This window comes from Abramis brama, assembly GCF_963993115.1.
Source record: "Abramis brama genome assembly, chromosome: 12".
In the NCBI taxonomy this organism is placed as follows: domain Eukaryota; kingdom Metazoa; phylum Chordata; class Actinopteri; order Cypriniformes; family Leuciscidae; genus Abramis; species Abramis brama.
In genome coordinates, this window is record NC_139974.1 from 20,276,981 (window position 1) to 20,304,451 (window position 27,471).

Genomic DNA, 27,471 nt, shown 5'->3' on the forward strand with positions numbered 1-27,471 from the left:
GAAACAAAGGAATACATATCAAACATTTTAGGGGTACTTTTGTGTGTGTGTGTGTGTGTGTGTGTTGGAATGTCACAAGGCTGTAAAGTCACGGGAAGTTCACGCTGAACTGGGGGGAACCCCAGCCACACGGGCGCTGGAAAATTATCCCCTAGAGAATAATTAACCAAAGCTGCTTCCCTAAGGACAAAGACGATGTGTTCGACACCCTCATGATTCACTTAATTTGAAAAACAGCTGGCCTGATGTCATTGTTGCTACAAAGTACTTTTAATAACTACTAATACTGCATTGGGGAAAAACTACTAAAACCTTAGTTAAGCAAAATTATCTTGCATACTCTAATGTACTTAAAGTATCAAGAGTAAAACTAAAGGTATGTATTCTGCAGGGGGAAAAAACTCCTTGTCAGGGTTTTTATGATTGCATTTACAGAGTTTTGCATTTATATTAGGCTACTACTGCATTACTGTGTATGTTGCATTTTACTTCTGTATATTTTCAAGGTTGTTACATTTAAACAATATACTTTTGTGTAGTTTATTGTAAAAACGTATTGTGATTTTAGGGAAAAAAAGTACTTAAGTAGGTTACTTCACATTTGTACGTGAATACTTAACGAAGTATGCAGTTATGAAAATTAAAGTAACAAAATGTAGGCCTATTGTCACAATATTAACAAATTGTTTCTAACTACTGCTGCGTCCCATATCAAAGGGCGCATCTGAAGCGCTCGGACCGGTCTAGCCTATGGAGGATTGTTCTTGTCGCCTGGCAACAATGACAGCTGCCGATGACGAGCGGGAGAAATACTGGACTTTTTTATATTCAATTGGGTTTTTATATTCAATCCTCACCATGTCCTCCAGTAAAATATAAAACATAAAAATGACAATAGCCAATTCTGGCTCCATAGCTGTTTACTCAATTATATCAAATTAATTATCAGGATGGCACCTCTTGCACCGTTGCTTGGCGCCAGGAGCGGTGATCAGAAACACCTGGTTGCGCAATTAGGAAATCCTATGAAGGCTACATGGTGCGTCCTTCGAAGGACACATAGGCTGCATCCTTCGAGATCTGCGTCCTTCTAAGGATGCAGCCTTCACATTGGGACACAGCTTGTGTCTGCTTACCTGTTGTCCGGTCTCGTCAGTCTCCGCATGAGAGTGAACCTACCCAACTACCTACCGGCGTCTACTTGCCTCCATTGTCTACCTCAAACTAGGAATGGGGCCGACCCGATCCAGTATCGGTATCAGGACCGATACCAGCGTAATTTACGTATCGGATTTTCCCGGTCCAACCTGCGGAGACATCCGATATATCCATGAGTCATGTCTGCGCTTTATAGTTGTCTGCTGAAATGACTCCAAAAGTGATTCCCGCCGGCGAGTCTGCTAGCTGGCTGCAAACTGCGGAATGGATTTCCTAAACAGAGGCGCGGCTCAATGAGACACAGAGTTATGAGAGAACTTCCGTTCCGCAGTTTGCAGCTAGCCAACATGTCCGCTTTGTGTAAATACTTCACACTGGAAACACCGCAGAGCAAGACAGCTAAATGCAATGTTTGCAAAGCCGTAATTCAGAGCTCTTTAAAGCTCCCTCGCGTCGTACAACACAACGAACGCAATCAAACATTTAAAAAAGCACCACGTTACTGTGCGTTCACACCAAACGCGAATAGCGCGTCAAATTCGTGTCTACCGCGTCTAGGAGACGCTTGAATATTTTGAATCCATTCGCGCGTCTGAGGTGAAATCCTGTTCGCAGTCTGTTTGCAAGATGCTGATGTTGATCGAGCATTCATCGAGAGAGTAACTGCATAGGAGCGAGGATCACCCTTCAGATAGTGTGTGTGTAAGATGGTTACACTTGCACTTTTCTTATATTTCAAGACTCAAGTATTTGACATTTTGGGAATGTAATACATATTGACATGACAATCAATTTGAAACCCTTACAGTTGCATATTTGTTTTCAGAATGGGATTTTTCCTGTTAACAGGATTTCCTGTTTTTTTTTACTTCCTTTTCTGACCTTATACTTACCTCAAGTTTCCTTTTGGGACATACATGCATACGTACATATCATACTTGCCTGAGAGAAGTTTATTTCAGCATCATATAAAATAAACAATAATGATAACAAAAATATTAAAGCAAACACAGCTCTGGTATCGGAATAGTATCGGTATCGGCCGATATCCAAATTCAGGTATCGGGATCGGATAGGAAGTGAAAAAATGTGGATCGGTGCATCCCTACCTCAAACCATTGATCCCTCAGACTGCTTATCTGTTTTCCACATTCCTGTAAAGGAAAAGATTTTTCAGTTAAGTGTGATTGTCAACTGAACTGCTTATTCTCTTCACTTACCTGCTTGACAATCCTAAAGATTTAAACCACTCTGTGAATAAAATCCTGCTCAGTTTATCCCTGTGTCTCATCTCCTGTTTTATAAGTACACCCACACACGTTGGGTTTTCATGTTTTATTGGTACATTCTATAGACAATGATTTTATACTGTATATTCTGTATACCCAATAAAAGTACATTTTATTGGGTATGCTCACTGTAAAATTAAATCTTGACTGTCAGCTATGGCTGCCAAACAAAAACTGTAAAATGAATGTTAAATATCCTAATTTAAATAAAGTGCAAAATACTTTTACAGGATTCTTCATTAAACTTTAACAGAAACAGTTATTTAACATATATTTCCTGAATTTTTACAAACAAAGTCACTGTTAAAAGTAAATCTCTTGCAGTTAACTACATGCATGATTTACTGTGACTATACGTCATTGCATCAGCAACTACACAGTTACTGTCTGTTAAATAAAGCAACATGCAGTATAACAAGTGTTTCTCTGCTCATCCTGGACTGAAGCACAGGCTCTATACTCTTCAACACAATGGTGACCCACAAAACAGACCATACAGAAACACTTTAAATCCCAACAGAACATTAAACACAGATCTCTCAAGATCTCAGCATCTTCACTTATTACAATCCAGACTTTATTTCTTTTATACTAACGTTCTTATTGAGAATTAACAGAGGTTTAGAAGTTGTATTGCAAATAATATATTTTAATGTCACCATTTTGGTGATCAGTGTTTGCTTTAGTTCAGTTATTAACATTAGTTTTTCTCTGGCTGCTTTAACTGCGTTTCTGTACATATTTGTTATGGTAGGATATAACCAACAGTTACTACTTTGGGTAAATGCTAATTAATAGTCTGTTAATAGGGAGGGTCATAAGCATCAACATGTTTAAACCAAAGAGCAAACAAAAACAGCAATGAAATATGTGATTTTTATATATATATATATATATATATACCAAAATATATTCAAAACAAAGAAACTACATTCAAATAGTATTGCCAAAACACCCAGTACACAAAGAGATATAAATAGTGCGGTATAAGAGTTGAAGTTTCCAGCAATATATGAATCAGTCTTTATAACGTTCACTGGTGTAAACGGTAAAGGTGATTTATGAGAGTCAGATACAAGTCTTAATTCTCTTTAGGAAGTCAAATGGTGTGGAGGTTTGATGGTAAACGAATGACGGTTGCTGACCGTCATCAAACATACAGATTTCCCACCAAAGTAAGTCCATAGCAGTAATCCAACTGTCCAAGGTAGCTACATCCAACCAGAAACCTTGTTGCTGGACTCAGTGTAGCAAAATCTCAGCCAGGACCACAAAGCTGGCACAAATATTCGTTCAGTACTGTCGCTACTCGATCCGTACCGGAAACACGATCTGTTCTGCGCATGTGCGAGAACGAAGTTTTTTTGCCACTTCCTGTCATCGTCAATGTTTTTACGACAACTTCACTGTCACTACTCGATACGTACTTTACTGTCACGATTTGTACTGTACTGTCCTGCGAAAAAAACATGGATTCTTTTGCATTTTATGTAAAAATTCAAGAATTTCTCTTAAAAGGAGAAATGCCTGACAATCACGAAGAGCGTCGGAAAGTGAAACGGGCGTCTGCGAATTTTATCATCAAAGGTAACTATGACAAGGCTTAGACTAATCCAGGATTTGGCCTTAGTTCAACTGTGTTGTGTAACAATATATCGTGCCACAATATATCGTAATACAAAAATGCAACAATACGTATCGTGGATAGTTCACCCAAAATAAAAATGACTGTGTGAGGAAAAAAAATGATGTTTTCAGAGTTTTTGTGTAAGTACTACATTAAACTACTATATAATGTTGATTATAATGTATAATAATGCAATGGGGGATATTTGTGGGTCCTGATAATGCCAAACGTCTTATGTTACCAGAATGTTAAAAATATTCGTCTAAAATAATTCAGTATTTTCAGCTCAAGAATCATGAATATTTTTATTCTGGTGCCACCATTGTCCTTGGGTTACAAGCACCAAGTCCAAGCCTATTAATTTAAACCCACAATCTAATATCAAAGTTAGTATTTTAATCAACAGTGCATTTTGTGTTAACCTTTTATAATATTTCTTGGGAGTATCGCAATAATATCGTATCGTGATATGTATCGAATCGTGAAATGAGGGTATCGTTACACCTAGCTTTTATAAACATGCCTTAGAAAAATAAACATTACTGGTGTGTATCTTGAGACAAAAAATGGCACTGACATATTTTAAGATGTATCAGTCAAGGTGTTGCTTTCAGTTAAAACAGCTCAAATATGCATTTTACTCTCTGGGCCTTGTCTGTGTGAAACCGGGGGTATAAGAACCGGAAGATTGTATGATGAAAAATAGAAGAGAACTGACTGACTGGTACAACCTCATGTGCTAAATGGACAAATTTGTTTAAAATATCAAGTTATTAGGGGCCAAGCCCCGAAGGGGCTGAGGCACCTATTGTATCTGTTAGTTTTCCTATTATTAGGGGCCAAGCCCCGAAGGGGCTGAGGCACCTATTGTATCTGTTAGTTTTCTTATTATTATTATTATTCCGCAAATGGGAGTCTATGGCAGCCCTATGAACCGTACATAGGAAAATTATGAAATTTGGCACACTTGTAGTGATGGCCATGAATAGTAAATGTAGAAATTTTTAAATCTCTAGGACCAACTCTATAGCGCCACCAGCAGTTCAAAAATTCAACATTGAAATGGTTATAACTTTTGAACCCTTTGATCCACAGAAATGAGACATAGTACACCTGATTTCTCTCATCATGCTGATCACAAACAATATCATACATTAAGACTCCGCCCATTACAGTAGTAGCCATTTTGAAAAGTACAGTATTCCATTTTTTCGCTACTCCTCCTTCAAAATTGGTCTAATCTTGTCCAAACATATGCTCAAATGATCTTCAAACCGAGCCGCATAAAAGTACTGTCCCCGATTTTTTTGCTATACTGGAAAAAAAAAAGTTATGATGTCGCAAACTTAACGAGGTCGACCCAAAATTGGTTCAGAAGCTATAGTTCGGCCAAACTTTGATCAATCGAAACAAAAATTGGTACACTTCATCGGAAGCATGATCTGAGGTTCCATGCCAAAGTTGGGAACAGCGCCACCTACGGGTCATGAGATATGGAAAATGCATATTTTGGCCAATAACTTGTGAACGGTTTGTCAGAAAATTATAAATTTGGTGTCTATCGATTCCTTGGGTTATGATGAATCCGTGGATATCGATTTTGCCATGATGGGATGTACCACGTGTCCGCCATTTTGAATTTTGTCATATTTTGCAATATCTTTTAAACTATTTGAAATTTCTTCACCAAATTTGGTATGGATCGTCATTAGCATGGCCCGAAGGTACATGAGAAGTCTGATCACAGCGCCACCTAGTGTTCCAGAGATATCATTGTTTTTTGAAAAAACGCTTATAACTTTTGCTAACATTGCTTGAAATTTGATTTCTTTATGTCAATATATTCCTTGGCTTATGCCGATTTCAACGATATCTCATATGTTATTTTTCAACAATGTGACTGGCCGCCATATTGGAGCGAATGTAAAACAGTTTTTTCGCTACTCCTCCTTCAAAATTGGTCTAATTTTGTCCAAACATGTACTCAAATGATCTTCGGACTGAGCCGCATAAAAGTACTGTCCCCGATTTTTTTGCTATACTGGAAAAAAAAAAGTTATGATGTCGCAAACTTAATGAGGTCGACCCATAATTGGTTCAGAGGCTGTAACTTGTGAACAGTTTGTCACAAAATCATAAAATTGGTGTCTATCGATTCCTTGCGTCATGTCGAATCCGAGGATATCTTTTTTGCCAGGATTGGATATACCACATCATAAGCTACATTAGCATTAAGATAGCTTAGCATGCTAATCTGATTAACTTGCTTTTGTGTGCTCATTCTTACACTGAAGCTCTCCTCTGCAGTTAATGATTGTACGTCCTCTGAGTGGTGCAATCTGCTAAACCATGTATCTAGAATCCTGAACCATTCTGGTCGTGGGTTCGAGTCCCATGTGGGATGACTTTAAAGTTGTGTATAAAGTTGTCATTTAAATTCCTTCCGGCTCTGCACTGCTGTTGGTGCTTAAATGCTCGCTGTGCTATATTCAATTTCTGCTATTTTTGTTCTTCTGGCTCCGCACTGCTGTTGGTGCTTAAATGCTTGCTGTGCTGCTGTAATTGATGTGCTTACAGAACTTGCTGTGCTTGATGTACATTAAATTTCTGATGTTTTGCTCTTCTGGCTCCGCATTGCGCTATAGCGGCTTTTGCTTGATGTGCCTTGCAGGGCTTGGCCCCGTATTGCTGCTTGCAGCTATATTTATTATTATTATTATTCCGCAAATGGGAGTCTATGGCAGCCCTATGAACCGTACATAGGAAAATGATGAAATTTGGCACACTTGTAGTGATGCCCATGAATAGTAAATGTAGCAATTTTTGAGTCTCTAGGACCAACTCTATAGCGCCACCAGCAGTTAAAAAATTCAACATTGAAATGGTTATAACTTTTGAACCCTTTGATCTAGAAAAATGAAACTTAGTACACCTGATTCATCTCATCATGCTGATCAGAACCAATATCTTACATTAAGACTCCACCCATTACAGTAGTGGCCATTTTGAAAAGTACAGTATGCAGTTTTTTTGCTACTCCTCCTTCAAAATTGGTCTAATTTTGTCCAAACATGTGCTCAAATGATCTTCGGACTGAGCCGCATAAAAGTACTGTCCCCGATTTTTTTGCTATACTGGAAAAAAAAAAGTTATGATGTCGCAAACTTAACGAGGTCGACCCAAAATTGGTTCAGAAGCTATAGTTCGGCCAAACTTTGATCAATCGAAACGAAAATTGGTACGTTTCATCGGAAGCATGATCTGATGTACCATGCCAAAGTTGGGAACAGCACCACCTACAGGTCATGAGATATGGAAAATGCATATTTTGGCCAATAACTTGTGAACGATTTGTCAGAAAATTATAAACTTGGTGTCTATCGATTCCTTGGGTCATGGCGAATCCGTGGATATCGATTTTGCCATGATGGGATGTACCACGTGTCCGCCATTTTGAATTATGTCATAATTTGCAATATCTTTTAAACTATTTGAAATTTCTAGACCAAATTTGGTATGGATCATCATTAGCATGGCTCGAAAGTACATGAGAAGTTTGATCACAGCGCCACCTAGTGTTCCAGAGATATCATTGTTTTTTGAAAAAACGCTTATAACTTTTGCTAACATTGCTTGAAATTTGATTTCTTTATGTCAATATATTCCTTGGCTTATGCTGATTTCAACGATATCTCATATGTTATTTTTCAACAATGTGACTGGCCGCCATATTTGAGCGAATGTAAAACAGTTTTTTCGCTACTCCTCCTTCAAAATTGGTCTAATTTTGTCCAAACATGTACTCAAATGATCTTCGGACTGAGCCGCATAAAAGTACTGTCCCCGATTTTTTTGCTATACTGGAAAAAAAAAAGTTATTATGTCGCAAACTTAATGAGGTCGACCCATAATTGGTTCAGAGGCTGTAACTTGTGAACAGTTTGTCACAAAATCATAAAATTGGTGTCTATCGATTCCTTGCATCATGTCGAATCTGAGGATATCTATTTTGCCAGGATTGGATGTACCACATCATAAGCTACATTAGCATTAAGTTAGCTTAGCATGCTAATCTGGTTAACTTGCTTTTGTGTGCTCATTCTTACACTGAAGCCTCTCCTCTGCAGTCTGTGATTGTACATCCTCTGAGTGGCGCAATGTGCTAAACCAAGTGTCATGAATCCTTAACCAATATGGTTGTGGGTTCGAGTCCTGTGTGGGACAACTTTAAAATTTTGTATAAAGTTGTCATTTCAATTCCTTCTGGCTCTGCACTGCTGTTGGTGCTTAAATGCTCGCTGCACTGCTGTGCTTGGTGTACATTTACATGTATATTCAATTTCTGCTCTTTTTGTTCTTCTGGCTCCGCACTGCTGTTGTTGCTTAAATGCTTGCTGCGCTGCTGTGCTTACAGTACTTGTAGATTGCTGTATTTTGTCTGCTTGCTGTGCCTTGCAGGGCTTGGCCCCGTATTGCTGCTTGCAGCTATATTTTTAACTGTACTTGTTCAGCTCCCATATCTGGGTATTAATACGTGACTTTAATATAGTTAAACCTGTCAGATATCAGATAGTAATATGATATTTTTCTATTTACTTTGAACTTCAACTCTTTCAGACGTTTTCTTTTTTCCTTTTAAAACAGACGACAGACTCTTCTACATTGGCCCCAGTATGCAGTATATGCGGCTAGTTGTCCTGTCAGAGGAAAAGAAGAGGTCTGTTCTCACGGAGTGCCACAATAACCCTGGGACTGGCAATCATGGTGTCAGAGGCACTCAAAACCGGGTTATTGCTGGCTACTATTGGTCTACAATTATCCAGGATGTGAAAGAATGGGTAATTTAACTTATATCTATTCTTAAGAATGTGTCTACTTTTGCCACCTTTGATTGTTAGATACCTCCTTGATTTAAAAGTTATATTTGAAGTAGATCAAAAAAGTTCATCAAAGTTGTCCTAAGACAAGAACGGGTATTATTTAAAAGTTATATATAACTTTAATGAAAGGTCTTTATCCACTTCAAATGTTGACTACTGTATTATCACCATCTTGTATCATCTGCAGTAGCATATGGACTTAACATATTAAAGCCACAGATGCCATGTCACTTAATGTTAATACCGCCATCTCAACAACTGGATATTTTTCTAGACAATTTGTTCAAAAAATTTGTTGCTTTTTAGGTCAGATCTTGTCACCGCTGCCAGCTGAATGACCCAATCAAGACTGTTGTGCCAGTATTGCATTCCATTAAGGTACTGCTTACAATGTTTTAGCATACTGATGAAACTAACAAGCTAGTCTCAAGCTTGTGTACAGTTTTACCAGCATTTGACTAATGCTAATTTTGTGGCATGCAGGTAAAAGAAGCTTGGGAGGTGCTTGGTCTGGATCTGATTGGGCCACTGCCAGAAACAGCATGCAACAATAAGTATGTCCTTACAATGACAGACTTGTACACCAAGTGGGTGATTGCAGCGCCCCTGCAATCTAAGACAGCAGCTGAGGTGTCTGCAAAAATAATCAGCAAATTGTATTTGTTTGGCACGGTCAGAAAAATAATTACCGACCAAGGGAAGGAGTTTGTCAACAAGGTGAAGTTTTGTAAAGGTTTAATTGTTTTCCCCCTACTCTAGTCACTCTCAACATATATGTTGTTGTCTACAAGTACTCTAGTCTTTCAAATTTAACTGATGATCCCTCTGCAGCTTAACAGCAGCATTTTCAGTGCGCTGAACATCAAACATGCTGTCTCCAGTGCTTACCATCCCCAGACCAACGGACAGGTAACTCTTATACAGGATATCTGTCCCGGAAGAACTATTGTTGTCTTATGGTTATTCACAACACAGGCTCATTAGAAAAACGGCAATATTTATACATGTCACTGCAGTTTCCAACAGAAATTAACACTAGAGGCTGTAAAATAGCAAGCACTTTTAATCATTTTTATACACAATTATGATTGCAAGGGCAGATTATGGATCAATCACTTCAACAGTGTTCAGAGAATTCCTGTGCTGTTTACATGCTGATGGTAAGAATAATTCATTTGTCAGAGCTGTTATATAATAAAATCAAAGTCTTACATTGTTATTTGTATTTCACAGTATGCTCTCAGTACCTGTACTTCCCGTCCATTAATATTCACAGAGGTAAGCTGGATTTTCACACAAGTATCCCATCAAACTCATATGTATCAAATATTTATTTTTTATTTTTGTGTGTGTTTTTAGGAGGAGGTGCCATCGATTCACCAGTGGTGGTGCATTAAGCTAATGGAGAGGTTTTGCCTAGAAGGGTATGACAGATTCTACAGATAAAATTTCAGTATCTTGGCTGTATTTAGCCACTGTTAGAAAAGTGACAATAAAAAGGTTTTATACAAATAGAGTTCCTACATTTACATATGTTCCAAAGGCATGGACAAAGATTTGCATTTTGGACAAAGGAAGCATCCCAACTCCTTCAGGGAAACCTTGAGCCTGTGTTTAGGGTGCCAAAGTCCACCACCAGCAAACTGTCGCTCAGCAAAAGAGTTGTAGTTGAAGAGGACACTGATAAGGTAAGTTATTTTATTGGTCATATATCAAGCAGTTGCATGCATGCTAGATAAATAGATTAATTATTTTGTGCCATTATATATATTTACAGCCAATCATTGTAAGAGACCTCCTTACAGCGCGGGACTGGGTACGCAGTCATGGAGACTTGTTCTGTGGGAAGGTGACAGAGCCTTCTTTTCTGCAGATGAGCGGAAGTCAACAAAAAAATGCCCTCAGGAAGGTCCTGGAGGAATTTCCTGATGCAAAGGATGACTTTTTGTTTGTATTCCAGTGTCTAGATGACATGGAAACATTTTTATCATCCTGTGCTGATGAACAAGGCCTAAAGGTCAATGCCATGTTTGTTTGTTCATGAGTGTGCAAGAGCGTGTGAGTGTAACAGCGTGTGTGAGAGTGTAAGAGCGTGTGAGAGTGAGAGCGTGTGAGAGTGAGAGCGAGAGCGTGTGAGAGTAAGAGCATGTGAGAGCGTGTGAGAGTGAGAGTGAGAGCGAGAGCGTGAGCGTGTGAGAGTAAGAGCATGTGAGAGCGTGTGAGAGTGAGAGCGTGTGAGAGTGAGAGCGTGTGAGAGCGTGTGAGAGTAAGAGCATGTGAGAGCGTGTGAGAGTGAGAGCGAGAGCGTGTGAGAGCGAGAGCGTGAGCGTGTGAGAGTAAGAGCATGTGAGAGCGTGTGAGAGTGAGAGCGAGAGCGTGTGAGAGCGAGAGTGTGAGCGTGTGAGAGTAAGAGCATGTGAGAGCGTGTGAGCGTGAGAGCATGTAAGAGAGTGAGAGCGTGTGTGAGAGTAAGAGCGTGTGAGAGTAAGACCGTGTGAGAGAGAGCATGTAAGAGTGAGAATGTGTGAGAACGAAAGTGAGAGAACGTGTGTGAGTGTAAGAGCGAGCGTGCGAGAGCAAGAGAGAGAGTGAGTGAGTGTGAGAGAGAGCGTGTCTGTGTGAGGGAGGGATGGAGAGCGTGTGTGTGAGGGAGGGAGAGCGAGAGCGTGTGTGTGTGTGTGTGAGGGATGGAGAGCGATCGTGAGTGTGTGTGTGTGTGTGTGTGTGTGTGTGTGTGTGTGAGAGAGAGCGAGCCAGTGAGAGCGTGTGATGGATTGAGGGAGGGAGAGTGTATGTGTGAGTGTGTGAGAGTGAGCGAGCGAGAGCGCGCGTGTGTGTGTGAGGGAGGATGGATGGATGGATGGATGGAGGGAGGAGGGATGGATGGATGGAGGGAGGAGGGATGGAGGGATGGATGGATGGATGGATGGATGGATGGAGAGGGAGGAGGGATGGATGGAGGGAGGAGGGAGGGAGGGAGGGATGGAGGGAGGAGGGAGGGAGGGAGGGAGGAGAGAGGGAGGGAGGGAGGAGGGATGGAGGAGAGATGGAGGGAGGAGAGAGGGAGGGAGGAGAGATGGAGGGAGGAGAGATGGAGGGAGGAGAGATGGAGGGAGGAGGGATGGATGGAGGAAGGATGGAGGAAGGAGGAAGGAGGGAGGGAGGGAGGAGAGATGGAGGGAGGAGAGATGGAGGGAGGAGGGATGGAGGAGAGATGGAGGGAGGAGGGATAGAGCTGATGATGGAGGAGGGAGGGAGGGAGGGATGGAGGGATGGAGAGAGGGAGGGAGGGAGGAGAGATGGAGGAGAGATGGAGGGAGGAGGGATAGAGCTGATGATGGAGGGAGGAGGGATGGAGGAGAGAGGGAGAGAGAGGGAGGGAGGAGGGATGGAGGAGAGACGGAGGGATGGAGGAGAGATGGAGGGAGGAGGGATGGAGGAGAGAGGGAGGGATGGAGGAGAGACGGAGGAGAGACGGAGGAGAGAGGGAGGGATGGAGGAGAGATGGAGGGATGGAGGAGGAGGGAGGGAGGGAGGGATGGAGGAGGAGGGAGGGATGGATGGATGGAGGAGGAGGGAGGGATGGATGGATGGAGAGATAGATGGATGGAGGTATGGATGATAGAAGGATGAGGTAGGTATGGATGAATTCATTTATTAATAAATAAATAATTTTATCCTGTGTGTTTCTGTGTTTTCTTGAGTGCAGACATTTGTTAAAGTATGCTGAAATAAGTAGAACAACCCTTTACCAAATTAAATATTACATGTAGTAATATTGTAAATATTACAATATCACTTCTGCAGAGGAGGCTGATCGCACACTACAACCATCATACTGCCCACACTTAATGCACAGCTGTATTTCCCATATGTAAACTATTTAATTGAATCAATTTAATGTAACCTTGATATATATATATATATATATATATATATATATATATATATATATATATATATATATATATATATATATATATATATATATATATATATGTATGTATATGTAAGATAATCACTAGTAAATAACTATTTCCGATACGGATCGTTTTTTTTTTTTAGATGTAAAATTTACAACAATAACTGGCTTATACAGAATTGACAAAAACATGAGTGTTAACAGGAAACGGAGCACGTAGAATAACACCCAACTTTAGGGAGAAGAAAATAAATTAAAGTTAAAATAAAATACATAAACAATAAATAAAATGATAAAGGATAAATAAAAGTCAGTTAAGGGGCTTCAGTTACGATACGGATCGTGTAGTGTCGAACAACAACTGCCGTAAATGGTTTCGACATCAGACAGGAAGGAGTCGCGTTCTCGCACATGCGCAGAACAGATCGTGTTTCCGGTACGGATCGAGTAGCGACAAGTACAAACAGAAATGTCCTTCTACAAGACACAAAATGCCTCCTGTTAATTAGGTGCAATCCATTCACTATATTCAATAAGTACAAAGATAATCTTTCATCAGTAAATAAAACATCAACATGAACATATACATTTTACTTACAGTTGAGCATGAAACAGAGCGTTTATCAACCAGGACTTTGTTTGACAGGTGACCAAGGAGGTCAGCCATGCTAATTTCTTCTACTGCTCACCTGTCTCTTTATCTAAGCATAGAGGTCTCACTAATACCTCTAGTGGTGAGGAGTGTAATTGCAGTTTGAAAAAACTAAGTAACTGACAGGTGTTTGTTACAAGGAATCCAAGAGAAAGTCAGATCAGATGATGATGGTCACTTTTAGTGATGATAGGCATCATGTAGTGGCCTGATTTATTGATACCACCTGAAGTCTAATATCTAATTAAGTCTTTAAATATTAGTTGTTAATTTCACAAGCCAATACTGCTGCAGACATTCCTGCAATATAAATACTTTGAAACATTTTATGATGTCATTATACAGAAAATGTTTTGACAGGATCATATAGACTCACACAGACATCAAGAATCAGCGTATGAATCTAAACAATGGTGACAATGAAAAAAAATCAGATGAACTCTGAACTCTGAACTGTTTTTTCGGTTTATTTAAATTAGAATATTTTACGTTAATTTTACATTTTTTGTTTGGCAGCCAGTCATTTGACCATTTTCTTACGATTTTTTTATTTTTTTTTTACAATGAAGGAATTCAGGAAATACCTGTAAAATAACAGTGTTTTTCAGTTTATTTAATTTAGAATGTTTTACTTTAATGTTACAGGGTTTTTTTTGGACTGCCAGTCATTCGACTGTTTTATCATTTAACTGTTTTGTTACTGATTAATTTAAGATTATATTTGTAATTTTACATACATTTGTATGTAATTTAAGAAAACAGAAAATATACTGTATGAAAAATACAGTAAATGTTCTGTATAAAAAATGTCATTATAATTGTCATTAATGTCACAATACTTAAAATAACAGCTACATTTTTAATTTACAGATATTATTTGTAATTTTACAGAGTTTTGAGTACAATTTAAAAATAAAGAAAATTACAGTTATTTTCTGTAAAATTAGGATTTTTTTTTTTTTTTTTTTTTAGAGTGTAGGCACTTGCCTATATTTATATACTAGCAGTAGTTATATAACTGACAGTAGTTGCAAAATATTGCATATGATATTCATATTTCCCACCAGAAGGTGCTAATCTGCCACAATTAATTGGATTTTAAATACATTTGCTCTAGTTTTAACTGAAATAGTGCATTAATGTTTAATGTTTTTTTATGCAAAATAATACTGGAAATGGTTTTTATGCAAATAAATGGTAAATATATATATATATTGATAAATATTGTTTAGTAACATGAAATGCCCTCAAAATACAAATTATTAATAAAAAATGAAGAAAAATATAATTCATTCATTTCATTAGTTAATTTTTTTTCATTATTTTTTTTTTTTTCATTTATGACAGATAAACCTGACAAATGAGCCCCAAATGAACAGTACAAGAGGGTTAAAGGTATGTTCTGTAACATTCCTCAAAAGAGCAGAGACATGACTCTGTGGAGTGTCTGCTTTGAGAGCAGCTGATGCTAATGTGTTTGTTTTCCAAGAGTTTACATTAAACAGCCCATCTGTTCCAGATCAGCAATCCTACCACTCCAGACAGCCCATGTTCACATAGCAGTAACATATACAGATCAACAGAAGGAGAAAGGAACAGTGTTCTTTAATTCTGTATGAGCACTTAAACATAATTATTACAATGTTATTACTACTTACAAGTATTACAGTAATGAGAATTGTGGTGAGAAGTCTGTGTAATTTTCTTAATAGTCCTAAAAGAGGCTTCATCTTTTTAGGCTTAAATTTTGAATGCCATTTTTTTGTTTTGATTTTCAAACTGAATCAAAACATAATCAAAATGATGACCATATGCCATGATAAATTGGGCCTAAACTAGTTAGATATCCCAAAAACAAAACCTGCAGGTTCATTCATGCTGGCCCCAGGTTGTTTCTGTCACTAGCCTTATTCATCAAAAAGAATGGTTTACTGTGCTCCGCTATAGAGTGAGAACTGAAACCTGCAGGCTATGAGACACTCTGCGTGAATGCTGGGCAGGCAATCTATTGTCTCAGGCTCAGATCAGTAAATATGATCTCTGCTTAAGAGAGAAGCATATCACAGCTGGCATTAAATCATTAAATTCAAGAGATTCGTGGCACATTTCACTGAGACCTCACGGTGATTGACAAACTAACCACAGAAAGACAAGCGGCCAGGCTTCAATATTAAACCTACTTGTCTTCTTCCTCCCCAGGGTAAAGACAGTGCTGTTTGATTTCCCTTCCAATCTCAGTCAATTACCACATGGTCATAATTCAATAGAGCCAAACAAGAAAGTGCCCAGGGAATTTTAATTTCATTTAGCAACATTTATCTTAACAAATTAGACAACTTGCGACATTAGAAAAAAAAGCTGCCAATGTTAGAATGAATGCAATGGCATCAATCACACAAACAGTGCAGGCAGCAAATATGAAAGTGGCTCAGAATAATGTAAAAGAGCACATCGTGCCTATGCAGCTAATATTCAGTCATTTTAAAGCCACCTCCTTGAACCAAAGGCCACATATCAGAGCTGTTTTATTTTATCTTTAAAGCTTCCAGTGTCATTTCTCATAACCATCACTGTCAATAAAGCATTATTCATTGTAGGGTGGAAGTGCAGCTATCTCTTTCACCCGCCTGTGAACTCCTCAATCACTGAAGGATGAGATTTGAATATTTTACAACATAATTGGAGCTTTAACCTAATCTGAGGCAGTGCTGCTTCTTTTCTTTTGCCTAATAAAAGCGTGTCGGGAACCGTGTGTAATAATGAAGAACTTCTCTCAGGCTGAGAGCGAGGATAATTAGCCCTGATCCAGATTAAAGCCATGTTTAAACACTCCTAACTGCTGTTCAGGCAAACATTACCACTGGCCCTTTCTAAGAGCATCATATTTGTGCTTTTTTAATACATGTAGTCATTTTGAGGCAAGGGAAATAAGAAAAGATATATCTTTAGCTTTTATAAATACAAAATAACAGAAAAAATTGTGCCATAAGAAATGACTTCCCAAGTCATTTCCCAAATCTTTAAAAGTCAAGATTTTGAATAAACAAATATATATATGCAGCAATACAGGGTCAGAAATTAATGGAGTAAGGGGGCAAAATTCCAGGTAAGGGGGCAAAAGATGGCCCTGTACACTTAAGTGAGATGTGAAAATGAATGACAAGTGTAGATTGCGGCATTACATTTAGATCTGTGCTCACATTGCATTCTTTTTACACATATTTTTGCAGAGTTGAGCATTATAAGCAATCACTCACAATTCAGTAGAGTGTATGAATAAAATGACCAATCAGAGCCATTTAGATTTAATGAAGAAATAGTTTTGTTCAGTATGCAAGCTCACTGACTGAATTCTGTATTCTCTCATCGTAAACAACAAAGTACAGATACGATGTAAACAAATATACATTTTTGCAGTATAGACAGCTTCAGCGAATATTTATAATAAAATATAAAATGGGAGTTTTTGTGAGAACTCATTCGGTGAGCTGAAGTCTTGAATCACTTCAGTGATGGGGAATGTTCTTCACTTGCTTTCTGTATATAATTTTATCCTAATTTGAATAATTTATTTTGTTTTTCATGCTAGTAAAATAACCAATGTTAAGTCTTGATTTTCTAATGCGAAAAAAAGCAATAAAATAATTCATAAATGGCTCGTAGCTTGTCTTAGGATTGTAATTGATTGATGTAATTGGTTAAATTTAAGTATTTAACATACAAGACAAAACAAGGTAATTGCTCTTACCAATGTACAAAATGTAAGTAAATATGTCTATGAGATGTTTGGGCTTCCATTGCAATTTTGCATGGTTTTACAAGGTCAATGTAGCTGTGTCTCATTTGGTGAGCTTGCATAACTGTATTACTGAGTTCTGTGAATTATGTGTGGTTGTCAGAGTTCTCTGTCATGCGCAAGAAAAGAAAAAGGCTTAGTGCCGAGCTACTGTGGCATTTATTTGTCATCATTTGGTCACATTACTGTGTGACTTTGTTTTTATATGTTTTTGACATACCAGATTGAAGCAGAATAAATCCTTTTAGAACTATCCATATCCAGGTTTCGACCTGCCTCTAGAATTAGCAAACTACAGTTACCTACCAATGTTTTTATTCTTGAACCGGCAGCATTTGCCTGTGTCACCTGTGTGTATGTGTGAGAGTCTCTCTTTTCTGACTGTAGAACCATCACACATCACTCCAGTCACAGTCCTAGTGTTCTGTGACGTTTCAGCACTGAGCTCTTTTTCCAGATTCAAATCTGTGCTGACTGGTTCAGCTTCAGCATTTCTCACCATCACTATAACTACAGTGTATCACACACTCCAATATCTGTATCTATAGTATTGGTAAAGTGATTTTTTATTAGTATATTTGTCAAATTACATAAAAAAAATACCATTTTAAATGTATTTCTGTTCCCTTCATAGTTTCCATATAGCAATTTATGCCTTGTATAAATTATAAAATTAAAAAAAGTATTACACAATCTCTGAACATATCTTAAAAACAATAATACTAAACAGTAAAACAGTAATACTAAATTGCAAATACAAGAAAAAGTTCTTTAGTAGAGTACGTAGGCATGTGGGACGAGTGAGTCATGTTCCCAACACTTTTCGCCAAATCAAATACTTCATAATGCAATAAAATTCTACCTAAATTTTACTTTTATTGAATTGTTGCGATGCAACCATGTACTGGGGAAAAACATTTCATGATCAGAGATTTTACAGTAAAGAAAAACCTGTCTCAAAGCACAATACTGACTGTAAATAATGTGTTCAGGGATAATCTCCAGTAAGTAGATTTTTTTAAAACTGATTTATATTTAAAAAAATCTAAATTGAAATTTAATGATGATAAATAATAACAAAAAAGTACTGAAATTCTAGGCCAAACAGTGCATTTTTCTGGGAATTAAGTTATCATACATGCTAGTGATCTTACAACAAAAGCCAAACCACCAAGATACAGTCTGTCATTAAAAGATGTGAATACAAACCATGATTGCCCACAATGCACTGCTGCCGAATAACTCCTCAGAGCTAATTGAGCAGTCATGTCAATCTGAGTCAACTCAAACTGAACCAATGCTATATTTACACACACTGCCACTGCCAGCTATCTCCACATGGAGCACACACTCACTGTCAATAAAATCATGCATTATCTAGAGTGGCTGTCAATCAGTCAACACTACCCTACATCTAGTATTTACATGTCAGGGACTTTCCAAAGCTGTGTCAGTCTGAAGTGTAGTACAGATATCAAGTTTAATGGAAGATTGATGATGTTTTTATAACATATGTGATAAATCACTGTGAATTGGGGTGGGGGAGGGGGTCTTGTTAAATAATAAACAAGGTAAGTCATGGGAAAACACTTCATTTTTTCATATAAGACAAGATAGATCTGCTTAAGTCCATGTTCCATCATATATTAATATCAGTATTGATGTTTAAATCAGAAACACCAAAGTAGATAATTGTATTTGATTGTCGCTCTGTGGAGTTTGCATATTCTCCCACTGTCAGCGTGGGTTTCCACCGGGTACTCCGGTATCCCCCACAGTCCAAATTCATGCAGGTTAGGCGAATTTCAGAGTCAAAATTACCTGTGTGTGACTGTGTGTGTGTGAGAGAGCCCTGTAATGGACTGATCATCTGTCCAGGGTGCTTTCCCCTGCTTCTGGCCTAAAGAAACTGGGATAGGCTCCAGCACTATGACCCTAGAAGGCTGTATAAGGAAATAGATAGATAGACTGAATAGGTCTGTACTGTATAGACAAATTATTTATAGTAGACTTTATGGAATTGATCACCTCTATATCAGCTGTGAATAAAGGATTACAGCATAGGAGCCAGTGTTGGGAAAGTTCACTTTCTACATGAACTATTTCAAAGTTCAGTTCACAAATATTAAAATGAACTAGTTCAGTTCATAGTTCATACTTCAAAATTTTGAACTAAGTTCACAGTTCCAAAAATAAACTAGTTCATAATTATTTTTTTCCATATGTTGCTGCGAGCTATTATTTTTCAAAATTATTGCCACAGCCCATATAGAACCACAAACAGCAATTATTTTATCAGTTTTAACACTGAATCCATATTCAACCAGGGTTTACATTAGCATTGAGGGGACAGCATTTCCCCATTGTTGCTTTAACGCTTTGTTGCTGTCCATTCAGTCCACACTAGTAGCAGCTGCAGCTTTCACCCCTACAGTATATTCTCAAAAACATGAGGAAAAAACGTGCTGCTTAAATGGTCTTTTTTAATGAGGAATTATTATTATTATTAATTATTATATATTATTATCAGGTTTGCTGTGAATGTGGTTGAAGTGCGGATTTTCTTTTTGAAAGCTGGCGGGCAAAGTTTGCACAGAAATGTAAGATTTTTCCCATCCTCACCGACCTTGTCATAAAACTCGTTTAAATGATCATTCGATGCCTCCTTGCTGCTTTATTGCCTACATGCTGCTGTCGCCTCCATGCTTCTTTTTGTTTTGATGACGCATGTGGCGGTGCGGTGGGTGTTTTTTCCGCTACATATTAAGGCCTGTTTACGGTGTGTTTTAGCCGGGTTTTCGCATGGAAGGCTCTATAGAAATCTGGCACCCTATTGAACGAAGTTAAACTGAAAGAGCGTGCCGTTCACAGACACCAGAATGAACGAGTTCACAGTAACATTCATCAGGCAGTAATACAGTACGTTCAGTTCACGTTCGCCCAAAATATGAATGAGTTCATGAACTATCGTTCAATGAACACGTTCAGGCACAACAGTGATGGGAGCTATACATTTGATAATCCACTAATGCTGTGACGGTATTTGGCCTTAAAGGATTGGGTTCGGGCGCCAGGGGTAAAAACCACCACAATTATTTAATTAATCCCTCATTAGAAACACTACACATAAGGGTTGACAATCAATTCTGAAATAACAGACCAAGGAACCACAAGAAAATTGAGGAAAATAAGTTTTCTATTCAAATTCCATTCCAGTCATATTACCACTCAGTACATCAAGACGTTCAATTCAAAAGAGAAATAAATGAAGGAAAAAAAAACTAATTAAACAAAACACCTATTAATTTCAGGCCCAGGAACATTTACCTTTTAATTACCTCACAACAATAAATGAATGTCAAATAAATCAAATAATTCATGTAATTAACTGCAATGCAAAAAACATTTACCTTTTAATTACCTCACAACAATAAATGAATGTCAAATAAATCAAATAATTCATGTAATTAACTGCAATGCAAAAAGCATTTACCTTTTAATTACCTCACAACAATAAATGCATCAAAATACAACACAGCAGCCGCATAAGAGGAAAACGGCCATAAGGAAAAAAACGTTTGCTTACCATGTTACTCATAAAACTACTGGGCCTGAAATGCAATTCGTTACATCAAACACAATTTTTATAAAAATAATTCGGCAACTCGAGCGCCAAAATAAACCCCAAAAGAAAACCCTCCCTACACCAAAACCTCCTCAAAACATACTACCTATAATGCCCTGAATTAGCGTCTAAACCACAACATACTGGATTGGAACAAGCTCTCTCTCAAACGCTCCATTTACCCGCAAAACACCGAATCGCTCTAAACAACTTCCAAATGATTTACGAATTTCAATGAGGGAAACATATTCCTCAAAATTTGAATCGTAAGCATTAAAAACAGGAAAAGACCGCAGCATTAACACAATCGATGCCACGCGGGCTACAACAACAATACTCACAAGCCATCCGCTAGCGTGGCCATGACCGAAATGACCCGCGCCTGACAACAAAGGCTAGAGAGCGCGCGCGGGAGAGAGAAACACAATCACACTTCCTTAAATAACTTCCCACCTGGTTCCCCGGATATACGCTCAACAGCGCCATCCCCAGTACGGAATAGGGAAAACACATTGACGACTGTCACATTCTTCCCCCCATGGAGAAAGATTCCCTAATATTCTGAAACATTAAATATATATAGGCTCATCATCAGGGTAATGTCAATACATGAAACCCTGCAATAACAACAGCATAAAGCACTAGTTCCTGCCTTCAACATTTAGATTTCAGTCATTTGTAAATCACTTGGCCTTGCAATACAGAGTGCCAATTAATCCAGGACATAATTTTATCAGTATTAAAACCCTAGAAAATCCTCATCATCTGACTCCTCAGTAAAAACTTTCAAGACTTCCTCCCTTTCCTTAAGATCAAACTCTGCAGCAGCGGGAAAGGCAGGCTTCAAATTGCACACATGAACTGTACACAAGTCCTCTCCATTGTCCTCACGCACAACCCGATAATTTACTGGACCTAATTTTTCTACAATTCGATAAGGCCCAATCCATTTTGCTGCAAACTTGGCTGCAAATTGTTTGGAGGCCTTGGAAAGGGGATGTGCTTTCATCCAAACCCTATCTCTCCTGGAGTAAGTCACATTCCTACGACCGGCATCATAAAAACGTTTCTGTTTCTCCTTAGCTCGAGACAAGTTCTTTTCTACGATCTCCTGCAAATCTTTAAGAACCCTGAGACTAGTCTGGTGTGGTTCTAAAACACGTTCAAAAGGTCCTTTCAACCTTCTTTGCAAGAGTAATTCTGCAGGGGAGTACCCAGTACTCTCCTGAACAGCAGAATTGATAGCATACCTCAACTCTGGCAAATAATGATCCCAATGATTATGCTCACCAAACACGTAAGATGATATCATCCCCTTAACGGTCCGATTCACACGTTCTGTGAAGTTGGTTTGGGGATGGTATGCTGTTGTCAATTTTTGCACCACTCCCCACCTGCTACACAGCTCCTGCAAAATCTCAGAGGTAAATTGAGGACCTCTGTCCAACAACAAAAATTTCGGAACACCCCACCGTGTCAAAATTTCCTTCCTTAGCGTCTGTGCAATTGTCACAGCAGTAGCTTTTCGAAGTGGAAACAACTCCACCCAATGGCTATAATAATCTACTACCACCATTAGCTGGGTGTTACCTTGCGTACTACGAGGCAACGGTCCCATAAGATCCACGCCGAGCAATTCCCAAGGTTCATGTCCTTTAGTCTGCTGTAACAGGCCCGCTGGTTTACGACACTCAGGCTTACATTGTTGACAACTGACACAATTTAACAAACTTTGAAACATCCCCCCACATATTTGGCCAAAAAGCAACTTCCATTAACCTTTTTTGTGTCTTATAACGACCAAAATGCCCGCTTAACGGGTTGGAATGATATGCTTCCAACATAGTCTGGCGAAGGATCTGTGGGACATACACTTGAAAATAGGTTCCCTTGGCAGGATGAGTCACCTTCCGATAAACCTTGTCCTCTAAGATAACAAATCCAGAACCAGACTCATCAGGACTCTGCACATTATCAACTATACTCTGATATACTCTTTGGACCTCTACATCTTGCTGCTGTGCTGTCCAGATATCCTCGTCAGTGAGAGGAAACTGCAAGACCAGACTATCTGGGGTTTGCTTAGCATAAGCAGCGACTATTGGAGTAGAGTCAGGGTTACTGATACGGGACAAAGCATCAGGAGCACTGTTAAGTTTTCCTTTGCGGTATTCAAGAGTAAATTCAAACTCTTGCAATTTCAAAGCCCAACGAATCAGGCGAGAGTTTGCCTTGGTAGTGTTAAACACCCAAAGGAGAGACGCATGATCAGTCACAACAATAAAAGACTTGCCCTCCAAATAATGCCGCCACCTCTCGACCGCCCAAACTACAGCCAAACACTCCCTCTCTGTGGTGGAATAATTCCTTTCTGCACCAGTAAGTGTACGGCTTGCATATGCTAGTACTTCTTCAGTCGTACCAAATGTAGATGGTCGTTGACCAAGAACAGCACCCAAACCTGTTGAACTAGCATCTGTATAAACTATGAATGTGCAAGCATGGTTAGGGTGTCCCAGTATTGGCGAAGAAGAAAGGTGCATTTTTAAATTCTCAAAAGCAGCCTGACAGTCAGCTGACCACTGGAAACGGACTCCTTTTCGTTTCAAGGCGTTTAAAGGTCCCGTTCTTCGTGATCCCATGTTTCAAACTTTAGTTAGTGTGTAATGTTGTTGTTAGAGTATAAATAATATCTGTAAAATTATAAAGCTCAAAGTTCAATGCCAAACGAGATATTTTATTTAACAGAAGTCGCCTACATCGAACGGCCCGTTTGGACTACATCCCTCTACTTCCTTCTTTAATGACGTCACTAGAACAGTTTTTTGACTAACCTCCGCCCACAGGAATGCTCCCTCAACTCTAACGAAATTCGTTTATGTACTTGCGCACTTCTTATAACTTACTGTGTTTACTCAGAAGTAAAACTGACGCTTCATCTTTTGTGTGATGTACAATAAACTTTATTAAACTCATCAGTATATGTTTGATCATCATTCGGACCTGGTCCGAAACAGCAGACTTGTAGGCTATTAATAATGGATACATACAAGCAGATGACAAATACGTTATAACCGTAATTAAACTACTAAACTATACCTGTTTCATGTCTATACAGCACTCTGACTCTGTAGGCATTATTGTCCGACTCGAAATGAACACCGTTACTGAGAGTTTCTGATATTATCATCATTCCGTGAGATGAAATTGTCATGACAGACTGAGAACAAGCTCATGAAGCTCCGCCCCCTGGGTCATCCAGCAGCAGCTTATTTGCATTTAAAGGGCACACACTAAAACAGCGCGTTTTTCTGAGCCCCAAAAAAATGACAATTTAAACATGCTGTAAAAAATGATATGTTGGGTATTTTGAGCTAAAACTTCACATACACACTCTGGGGACATCAGAGACTTATTTTACATCTTGTGAAAAGGGGCATAATACGGGACCTTTAAGGGTTCGGCAATAGCTGAAAAATTAGGGACATACCTATGATACCATTCACTCATCCCCAAGAACCGCTGAAGTTCTTTTAGATTTTTTGGTACAGGGAAGTTCTGGATCACCTCTGTTTTAGCAGGATCTGCTTTCACCCCTTCGGTGGTCACCACATGGCCAAGAAACTTAATTTCTGTTAAACAGAAATGACATTTCTGAAGTTTCAGAGTTAATCCTGCCTTTTGTAAACACCCCAAAACCCTCTGGAGATCTTGTATATGCTGACTGAAATCTGATGAATAAATGACTGTCATCTAGATAAACCAAACGACACTGTCCTAAACATTCAGCCAACACCCTACATGAGCCGTTGAAATGTGGCTGGGGTATTCTTCAAACCAAAAGGTAAAACCTTGAATTCATACAACCCAAAAGGGGACACAAAGGCAGTCTTAGCCATACTGTCTGGGTCCATTGCCACTTGCCAGTACCCGCTGTTAAGATCCAGAGTACTGAACACCTTGGCTCCAGCAAGTGACTCCAGGATTTCCCCCACAGTAGGGAGAGGGAATGCATCACTTTCACTCACAGCATTTAATCGTTGATAATCGACACAAAACTGCTGGCCTCCATCTTTTTTAGGAACCAGTACAATAGGAGATGCCCAAGGAGAATGAGATGGCTGAATAATGTCTCGTGAAAGCATATCATCAATTTGATCCTTAACTATTTCCTTTTTATGTACTGGTAACCTATAGGGCTTTTGCGCCACAACCACATCTGTACGGACAGTGATCTTATGCTGAACCAGATGAGTTCTACCAAGAGAAGGAGTACATACTTCAGGATGATCATACAAAAGCGTAAAAAGAACATGAGATTCTTTGTCTGGTAAATTACTCTCATTGACTTTGCTTTGCACTAGCTCAACAAGATCTGTAACAGTTTTTTCCTGCACATAGTTCTCCATACACTCACTCACTGACCACTCAAGCTGGACAGGAGGAACAGAGGAATAAAGAGAAGCAGTAGGTTTACAATCCACAGGTGGTTTACAAGACCTCCAAGAATCTCCCGAAGTAATTGGAGGCTGAAAGGGGAAAACACGATTTTCCAGGTCCCCTGAAAAACTGTACAACTGATCTTTAATATTAAGCTGCAAACCCGTCAACGCTATAAAATCTAACCCCAGCACCATTGAATAGACAAGTTTCTGAGCTGGAAGGACTACTGTAGGAACCTGAAAATGCAAATCATGCAAATAAAAATCAAGCATTTTCTGTCCAAGAGGAACAGTAGCATCACCATTAGCCAGATAAAGTGGTCCTTCACGCCATACATCAAGTTGCTCCTTAGGTACTTTCATCTTATTCCATAAATCAAAATGCAATAATGTGTAGGTGGCCCCTGTATCTACAAGCGCTTTCCCAGTGCAGTTCCTCACAGTTAAAGGAACAACTAACTGTTTAAGAGCTACAGGGCCAACTCTCTTGTCCTGTCTGCTACTAGTTAGATCTTTCTTTTCAAGTCGTTGAACATCATAAGCAGATACTACACCTCGTTGATGACTACGACCCTGGGGTTCTTTACCACCCTGCATGTGCCCTCCAGAGTGTTTTCCACTCAAAGAAGCCTTGAAATTAGGACAAGAACCTGGAGAATGATTTTCATGACACCTCCAACACAACAAGCTTGGGTTTCGTTGCTCTGAAGGGAAGACAGCTTTTGGTTCTACCTCTTATTTTTCTAGCCTGTGAATTCTGGTCAAACGTAGTGCTCTTGGACAACTGGAGCTGATTATACTTTCTCTGATGATCATAATCCCTTTCTATTTGAGTTCCCAGCCTCACTAGTTCCTCAACAGTCTGTACACGACCCCGAAGCTGACTAGCAAAACAAGGGTTCATAGCTTTTAAAAGAGCTTTTAAAACCTCATCCTCAGTAGCTTCCTTTTTCCAACGCTTAAACAAAGCTTGAAATGAGAAAGTAAAATCACGAACACTTTCATTTACTCCTTGTAACCGATTTCGTACTTGATCCTCCAACACGTCTTGATAGTCTTCTGGCAAAAAGACAGCTAAAAAAGCTTGCTGAAAACTTTCCCAAGTGTCAACTTTAAATCTCACTGTCTCCCACCAATCACGGGCAGAAGCATGCAGAACACTACACATTGTTGCAAGAATTTCACTATTTGACATTGGTCTAAGAGCAAAGAAATCTTTACATCTCGTTCTCATTCTCTGGATCGTTCTCATCATGCACCCCCCCAAAGGATGGAAATATCATCTTAATAGGCAAGACACGACCACAGGTCAAATTAGATGGAGCAGAAACCTGACTGACCAAATCGCCAGTATTACATGGTACAGTTGAACCTAAACATACCTGAGAGAGAGTAGGGGCAACATCCTCCCGTTCAATCTTACTGTCACTTTGCGGGCGTTTACACATAAGGGCATCAAGAGAAGTTTGCATAGTAAACACTTGCTGCTTCAGACTGCGTACTTCATCTTGCAACTCCTTTCCACCTACACTATGTTCTTTGATAGCAGATTTAAAAGAAGAAAGTAATGAATTATTAGCATCATCAACCAATTCCTTAAACTCGGTACATGACTGTTTTGCATTCCACTTAATGGCATCAAATGTTTGATTGGTAAAATTCTTCATACGATCATTAAGAACCTCCAAAAAATCAGTTTGCGCCTTTTCAACTAGTGTTACTGTCTCTTTAGGATTGTCTCTAGCACAAAGTTTAGCATTTTCCTCAAACCATTTTTTCTGCCAGGCTACAGTGTCCACAAATACACTTTTCAGTGAATCAATTGCTTGAGAAAATATAGTTAAATCATCTGCTTGGTTCCCTGAACCAATCAGAGGGACACCAAGAAATGGTTGTTCTAAACCTGTGTCATCGTCTAATAAAGACCGCTCCACATCCCGAGGATCTATCATGAAATGGCCCCAGTCTGCTATCATCTCCAGATCCAGTAAAATTTATAAGAGGAGAACAGGGTTCCATAATTACACAAATAATCACAATAGGCCAATAAACACACAACATCTGAGGGTCCCTGTTCGGG

General features: G+C 38.9%; 2 protein-coding genes across 2 annotated transcripts in view; one reads left to right on the top strand and one right to left on the bottom strand.

Moving 5' to 3' along the window:
- Positions 1 to 27,471, bottom strand: part of LOC311094227 (retinoic acid receptor beta-like) — a 263,942-nt gene that overhangs the window by 38,069 nt on the left and 198,402 nt on the right. The window lies entirely within an intron of this gene.
- On the top strand, positions 10,319 to 11,011 carry LOC311094228 (structural maintenance of chromosomes protein 5-like). Its single transcript, XM_084132016.1, has 3 exons — positions 10,319 to 10,378; positions 10,498 to 10,642; positions 10,732 to 11,011. The coding sequence occupies exons 1-3, from the start codon at positions 10,356 to 10,358 to the stop codon at positions 10,996 to 10,998; spliced, it is 435 nt and encodes a 144-aa protein (XP_083988142.1). The 5' UTR covers positions 10,319 to 10,355; the 3' UTR covers positions 10,999 to 11,011.